Source organism: Morus notabilis, unplaced genomic scaffold (assembly GCF_000414095.1).
Source record: "Morus notabilis unplaced genomic scaffold, ASM41409v2 Scaffold1652, whole genome shotgun sequence".
Classification (NCBI taxonomy): Eukaryota; Viridiplantae; Streptophyta; class Magnoliopsida; order Rosales; family Moraceae; genus Morus; species Morus notabilis.
Window position 1 is genome coordinate 219,148 of NW_010361129.1, and position 7,796 is coordinate 226,943.

Here is a 7,796-nt window from a genome sequence, read left to right on the forward strand (position 1 = left end):
TCAGTCCATATATAGATTTCTTGAGCTTGCACACCAGATGCTCACCCCGACTAGAAGAGAATCCTTCTGGTTGTTTCATGTAAACCTCTTCTTCTAGTTCTCCATTGAGAAATGCCGTTTTCACATCCATTTGTTACAATTCTAAGTCAAAATGTGCAACTAATGCTAGAATAATACGAAGAGAATCTTTTTTTGATACAGGAGAAAAGGTCTTCTTGTAGTCGATTCCTCCTTTTTTGAGTGAATCCTTTAGCAACGAGTCTTACTTTATATCTTGCAATGTTGCCCAATGAGTCTTTCTTTGTCTTATAGACCCATTTACATCCTATGGCTTTGACACCATCAGACAACTCAACAAGATCCCAGACTCCATTAGTTGCCATAGAATTCATCCCATCTTTCATGGCATCATACCATAAATTTGATTCTTTGCTATCCATGGCTTGTGAAAACGTTTCAGGATCATTTTCGGCTCCAATGTTGTAGTCAGACTCTTGTAGATACACGACATAATCACTAGGTATCGCTAATTTCCTTACTCTAGTAGATCTCCTTAAAGTTGTATCAACATTTTCCTGAGGATCATGTTGTGCAGCCGTTTGTTCAAGAATTTCTTGCAATTCTTAAACATCTTAATCTATTGGATTGTCATCAGTAGCTTGTGGAGCTTCAATAATTGGTTGTCCAACATATGTTTGAACTTGAGGGGTGTTGTGAATGACAATCAATCTGTCACTTGAAGTGGAAGGTTGAGTATTAATATGATTCCTTTCAGAAACAATGTCCTGAAATCGATCGCTCCCACTAATCAAGTCATTCTCAAGAAACTTTGCATTTCTTGATTCCATAATCCTAGTGTTGTGAGATGGACAATAAAATCCGTATCCTTTAAACCTTTCAGCATATCTAATAAAATACTCACTAATGTTCCTTGAGTCTAATTTTTTTTCATGTGGATTATAAACTCTTACTTCAGACAGACATCTCCAGACGCGCACATATCACAAACTCGGTTTCTAACTTTTGAATAACTCAAAATGCGTCATTAGAACAACCTTGGTCGGAACTCACACCCAAAGTCAACATGCCAAACTAAACATCACATTTTGTTGCCGATCTCTTTAAGCAATCATTATCCTGGCCTTTCGATGAAAAGTAGCAGCATTTTCTTCATCAATAAGACCATTCTTTGACTTTCTATGCTATCGCCTATCTGCTTATGATTGATAAGACGATATAAAATAGGTCTCTTTATCGACCTCAACATCACCTTTATTTGACAACTTTCCCAAGTAAATCAATATACAGCTCCAAACGCAGTTAGTTGGATTTCTCTTTTTCTTCCGTATTTGTTTCAGGCAGAGACATTGATTTAAGTTTTATCCCTAATTTGGTCAAGTAGTCTTGGTCATCTTTACTTTTGTAAACATTAATTTCATAAATATCTTTACAATATTTTAAAATACTCTTAATTTTTTAAAATATGATATATAAAAAACATATTAAAATATCTCTTTTATCTACATCAGTCTATAAAGTTAATGAAGTTACTGACATGACACTGTATTAAAATATTAAAAATGCTCTGAATATATCTAAAACAAAACGTGTAGCAAATAGAAAAAGAATTAAGTCCATTTATTTTACTAATTTAATAGAATTTAAATTTTATTATAATAAAAAAATTTTATAAATAATCATATTTAATATTTTTATTATAGTAAAAAAATTTCATATAGAGTTATATCTTAACTCAAATTAAAAACTCAAATCAACGAACTAAACGAACCATAAAAAAATAAATTGACTAAACGTTTAATTGGAGAATTCAAATCACGTGATTCAAACTATTTTTTATTTATGTAAATTTTTTGTGAGAAAAAATACTGTAATGAACCACGAATCATAATTTGAATCAGGAAACGAATTTCTCTACCAAACATGCTCTAAAACTAAACATTTCTAGATCCATTCTGATCAAATCAAGAAGTCAATTTCCATAAAATAAAATAAAAATCAAGAAATTAGATCAATAAAAAACCAAATTTATTCTTGCTTCTTCAAAAGCTGTCTGCATTCAAAGAAAAAAAAAATCAAACGATTTCCTCTCAAAAATCAGATCGAAGGGAGAGATCTGAAAATTTTCCAAAATCTTCAAGCTTCAAACCATTTCCTCCTCCGGTACCACCACCGCTGAACCCACGCCATTGCTGACTTTGAGTTTTCCCTACAGATCGCGTGAAAGGATGCGTGAACGAGGTGAACGCGACAGGTCCTGGCACCACTCACGAAGGTCGAAGTGAGTTCAACGAATCCCCCAAACCAAAATGTTTTTCTCTGTCATCATCAACATCAATAAAGCTTCTTCCTTGCCATTTTACAACTAGTCCTCCTTCGCTTTCTTCTTCCTTTCCTTCTCTAAATTTGGATCACTTTTAGAATCCAAGTTCGAATAAGAACCATCGCTGCTTGGGTTGCGGGTGTGGGTCTCGCAACCCACTTCTCCTACCGTGGATGGCAATAGGGTGGGAGCAGATCTCGTTGGTGGATGCAAGCGATTAGTGAAGAAGCTTGGCGACGATTTCTGGCGGCGCCGGAGATGAGAAGGGAGAAGGGGGGACCGAGCACTGGAGGTGGGGACTCGATGGGCGCTGATGAATTTCTCAGATCCGAGAGATTTTTTTTATTTTGTTTTTAAATATTATGTTATTCTTAGAAAACAATTTCAATATTTTAGTAATTAATTCATTTGTTCAGTGATTAATTTATTTTTTCAGCTTAATTAAGTTTTAATATTTTAATATAGTGACACGTCAATAACTCGTTAAAATTACATAATTAGACAAAATGAGCATTTTAATATATTTTTTATATATTAAGAAATATTTTGAATTATTTTAAAAAATTAAATGACATTTTAAAATATAATATATATTTTAGAGGACATTTTTAAAAATAATCTTTTTCGTATCGGCGTTGGAGGACATAACTATTTTCTTCACAAAACTTTTCCATTATGTTTTCAAGATTATGCCTAGAGGCCCTCATTGCTAACCATGTACATTGTCCCTAGAGCCTCTGGGATTGAGTGCAAAAAAAGATAGGTTTCCTGAATCCCATAATTAAAGCTGTGATTACACACCCCTTGTCTTTTTAGATTTTTTTGGATTTTTTTGGTAAGTACTAAAAAAATGAATTATTAAAAAGATTGTTTAAACGATTAGATGTATATACAAATTGTTTATTTTGTATATTTTTAATGACTATTTTGTATGAACATCTACTAAATTTTTTGAATTTAACAATTTAATTCCTAAATTTTTTTCCTGACAATTAATCCCTAGAACTTTTAATTCTTGTTGTTCAAATTCGTTAAAGTTTTGATAGTTTTTCTGTGTCAAACTTACAAGTGACAGTCTAAAAAGTGCATTGATGATATTTTTGTTTCGTATTAATAAAATTTCATGTTAAAATTAGATTAAAAATTGTCATAATTAAATTAAGTAAAAGTTTTTAAATGTATTTGTATTGAAACTAAAAAAAAAAAAAAATGGATATCAATGTCCTTATTAAGCTATCATTTGCAAGTTAGAGTGCTAAATGGGTGACGACACGACAACACGATTAGAAAATGACACGAATTTCGCAGGATAGAGTTGAGAAAAATGAGGTTCGGATCAGAATTAAGTCCACTTAAAATTGACACAAAAAACACAGGTCAATTTTAGGTTAGACCCACCTAATCCGAACATGACATGAAACTCGTAAAAAATTAAAAAATACATTTTTTATTACATATTTTTTATTTTATTATTAACTTGTGATATCATGATAGTTAAACTCAAAATCTTATACTATTATTTGCTTAATTTCAATGGATGTTATTGTATTTTAGTGTGTTATGAATTTTAAGTTATTTTTAATATGTAAAAAACTAAATAAAAGTATATAATTTTCATGTCAATTTCGAGTTCACAGGTCAATTTCGTGTCACATGTCATTTTCGTGTCGTGTCGTATCAACCTGTAAAGTGATCGTGTTATGTTCGTATTGCGATTTTTAAAAAATTTTGTGTCACAGATCGTGTTCGGATTGACTGTGAACTTAAAAAGAAACGATCAAAACACGACACGTGACGCGAATTAAAAATCTTCAAAATTTTAACAAATTTGAGCAACACGGGTTGAAAGTGCCAAAAATTATAAGTTCGGGGTGTTGATTGCGAAAAAAAAGTTTTAAGGACTAAATTACCAAATTCAAAAAGTTCAGGGGATGTTCATACAAAATAGCATTAAACTCGCCTAGATAGACCCTCTTTTTTTTTTTTTTTTTTGGTGAAGATGTCTAATAATATTTATTTTTCGGAGAAGTTTACAAATTGACTGATGTAACATGTTACTTACGTATTCTACCTTGTAATTTATGTTCCAGAATCTCCTTCAAAAGCTTCTTGAATCTATCTTCAGTGAATCCCCGGTAAGGAACTAGTTGTAGTTCACAACAAAGTGCCAAAACTTCAAAAGGATCCAGGTGCTTGAAAATGTCTGGGTCTCTATCATAATCCTGGGAACAAAAAATTTGAGATGAAGACGAGAAATCAAATAAGATAGCAATAAAATCGTCCTTAATTTAAACTCGAGAGAAAAAAAATTTGGCACCAAAATTAATTTACAAACACATATACATATATCACCTTTTCTGTTACTACAACGACGGGCTTCGAACAAAATTTCTTCTCCAGCTCACCAAGTCTCTTTCTGATCATCTCCATATCCTGGATCGAAGCAAAGATTGACCATGCATTAGCATCAGCATCAGCACCAGCACAAGGACAAGAATTTTGCATCTAAGTACCATGGATTTGAACATGTGATGATCACTGAATTCAAGTTGATCAACATAAACTGCACCCAACTGCAGCAAGTTATGATTAGAATTAGAGTACAAATAAGAGGGGAAAAAAAACAAAAAACAAAAACAAAACCAAAACAACAACAACAACAACAACAATAACAACAATAAAGGGCCTAAAAATAAACGAATACATAGAACAAAAACAAGTACATACCTTCTTCATTCCCTGCACAAACGCGTTTGCAGAACCAATGGCAGAAACACATAACACAAAAGTGTTACACAAGGCTTCCAAAGGTTTCTTTGAGTTGAAATTTCTCACGTCAAAGAAATGTGAAGGAGCCATTCTAGTGAAGAAAATAGGCAGAGATTCTTTGGTTTCCCGTATCATCAACTCAATGTCTTTGAGATTTTGCTCTGGAATCTGTCAGTTTGCGCAGTATAACTTTCTTGTCAAGTATTTTGTGAACTAATAAACATGATGGACGTGAAGGGGAAAGGAAAAGAAAAGATTATGTTAGTTTCAGCATACTAAGTCTGCGTGATGGAGTATAACAATATCTGCCCGTCGAAGTGCATTTAGAGGTTCTCTTAAAGGTCCACGAGGAAGTAAATGACCATTCCCCCACAACGTTAATCCATTTACCATTACAATCTCAATGTCCCTCTGCAAGCTCCAGTGCTATCATTCATACAATCATAACATAAATTATCAGGATAACATGATTTTATAAAACTGAAAAAACCATCTGTCCCTAGTAAGTGAAAATCGACTCTTGAACAGAACTTAGTAGGGGAATACATGCATATGAGACTTGCAGCCCATAAATGTCCATGAGTACCACATTACCTGCATTCCGTCATCCAAAATCGCAGCACCAATTTTTTCTGAGCAACAATGCATAGATCTTTTCGTGTCAATGAATAGTCTATTGGAGAATGTACTAGGATCAAGATAACCATATTTTTCAATGAAAGAAGCAGCAGTAGCTGCCCTATTTGCACCCACTCCAATCTTCACAGATCTTCCTAGAAGATGTCTTTGGAGCATTTTAGCTTCATCTCCACCAGCATAGCCCTACAAATAGTTACATTCTTTGTAATGCACACCAAAGTATATCAAGTTCAGACTAAAGTTAGAAACACACACACAACAAACCAATTTCAAAAATAAGAAAACAAAAGCGAAAGACAAAAACTACCCTACTAAGAATGAGAGGTGAGATTTCAGAATCAGCTAGCCAGCGTGCAATGAATTCAACCGTAGGAGTTTTCCCGTTGCCTCCCCATGTCAAATTCCCAACGCTTATCACCGGCACTAGCAACCTTTTAAATACAAAGGAAACGAATCATTTGCTTGTCTAGAATGCAGGAAAAAGGAAAATTAAAAGAACCCAATTCTCAAACTAATAATTTAATTTAGTTGAGGTTCAAGTTTTTAGCCATAACCAATATCAAGCTTAACGAGCGACATCCCATCCACCCTAACAGAAGGATGAAAATCAAAATTAAATTTGAAAGTATATAATGATCTCCACTATACTAAACTTTGAGCATACTACTAACAGTCCAGCTGAAAATTTCAGCTTTGAGAAACCAAATGAACCTGAAAACATAATGTTTAACGTTTTCTTTCGTTTTCCAAGCATCCGAACGGAGTTCAAAGAATCCAATTCACAAACTAGCATTTATTTAAGGTTCAAAATTTGTAGCCACTAACCAATACGTAACTGACCTCTCATAATACCTAACAAAGAGAAACAAAAAACCAAATTTTGAAATATAAAGCCTGCACTAGAAAAATTAAGCTCCAATAAACTATAATTAGTGCAACTATAATTATAGCAGCTGAAACTATAATTAGAGCAATGCTTGACGTTTTCTTTCAGTTTCTAAGCATCCAAACGGAAAAAAAGGAATCCAATTCTCAAACTAGCATTTAATTTACTTAAGTTCAGCTGTGCAATTACCGGACACTACTTTGCTTAAAAAAAGTTCAGTTTCCATAAATTAATCGATGAGAAAACATAATACTCCGAAGTTTTCTTTCATTTTCTAGGCATCCAAACAGAGAAACACGAATCCGATTCTCAACTAGCATTAATCAATTAAAGTTCAAATTTTTAGCGAGCAGGCAATACTGAACTTCACGCTCAACATCTCAGAAACCTAGCGAAGAACAAAAATCACTTCCGAAGTAAAATCAAGCTCAGATGGACTAAAATTAGAGCACAGAGCTTAAACTCCAGCTGAAAATTTTAGCTTTGATAAGCCAATCCTCGCGAAAACACAACGTTCTGAAGCTTTCTTTCACTTTCTAGGCATCCAAACGTAGATAAAAGAAGGTGGAGATCGGAGAGCGAATCGATCAAACCTGTGGCGGCGCAAGAGGCCGAAGCGGTAGAGAGAGTGGCGCAGAGAGAGAGCGAGGTTGTAGAGAGAGGAGGCGAGAGAGAGGACAGGGACGAGTGAGCGATGGAGAGGAGATAGCTTACGGTGGTCGTGAGCGTAGGCGATCTCGTTTACCGCTTTTCTCAGTTTCTCCATTGCCGACCGAAATGGAGAGAGAGAGAGACAGAGAGAAAAGGAAAGAGACTGTGGACAATCAGACGACAAAATGACTGCCGAGGTTGGGTCAGGATACGGTGTCTGCTGGTGCATGTTTTACCAAAATGTTCGAGGGCCAACCTAACTTTTGAACAATGATTAGTAATCTGGTAACCACAACAGGCTCAAAATTCATACGAAATTAATAAATTTAAATTTATTATAAATAAGTTTAGATCAAAATTAAGTTAAATTCATGAAACACAATTAAATTACATGTTGTTTTCAGGTTGACTCGTCAACTTATAATTAACTCGCCGTAATCATTTATTAAACGTGTCATATTTAGGTAACATGAATACACAATATAATTATAACCTGTTTACTTTTGTTTG

At 33.9% G+C, this 7,796-nt stretch overlaps 1 protein-coding gene across 2 annotated transcripts; it reads right to left on the reverse strand.

The window, feature by feature from the left end:
* Nucleotides 1-4,214: 4,214 nt before the first annotated feature.
* LOC21391477 (probable tetraacyldisaccharide 4'-kinase, mitochondrial) lies at nucleotides 4,215-7,498 on the reverse strand. Of its 2 annotated transcripts, XM_024165908.1 has the most exons (8): nucleotides 7,229-7,498; nucleotides 6,057-6,180; nucleotides 5,705-5,932; nucleotides 5,387-5,536; nucleotides 5,069-5,278; nucleotides 4,855-4,914; nucleotides 4,694-4,774; nucleotides 4,215-4,563 (listed from the first exon to the last, which is right to left on the reverse strand). In XM_024165908.1, exons 1-8 carry the CDS (start codon nucleotides 7,399-7,401, stop codon nucleotides 4,396-4,398), a joined length of 1,194 nt encoding a protein of 397 aa, XP_024021676.1. In that variant the 5' UTR covers nucleotides 7,402-7,498; the 3' UTR covers nucleotides 4,215-4,395. The 2 variants fall into 2 exon arrangements, with proteins under 2 accessions (XP_024021676.1, XP_024021677.1); XM_024165909.1 differs by lacking the exon at nucleotides 4,215-4,563 and having other exon boundaries at nucleotides 4,758-4,904.
* Nucleotides 7,499-7,796: the final 298 nt, after the last annotated feature.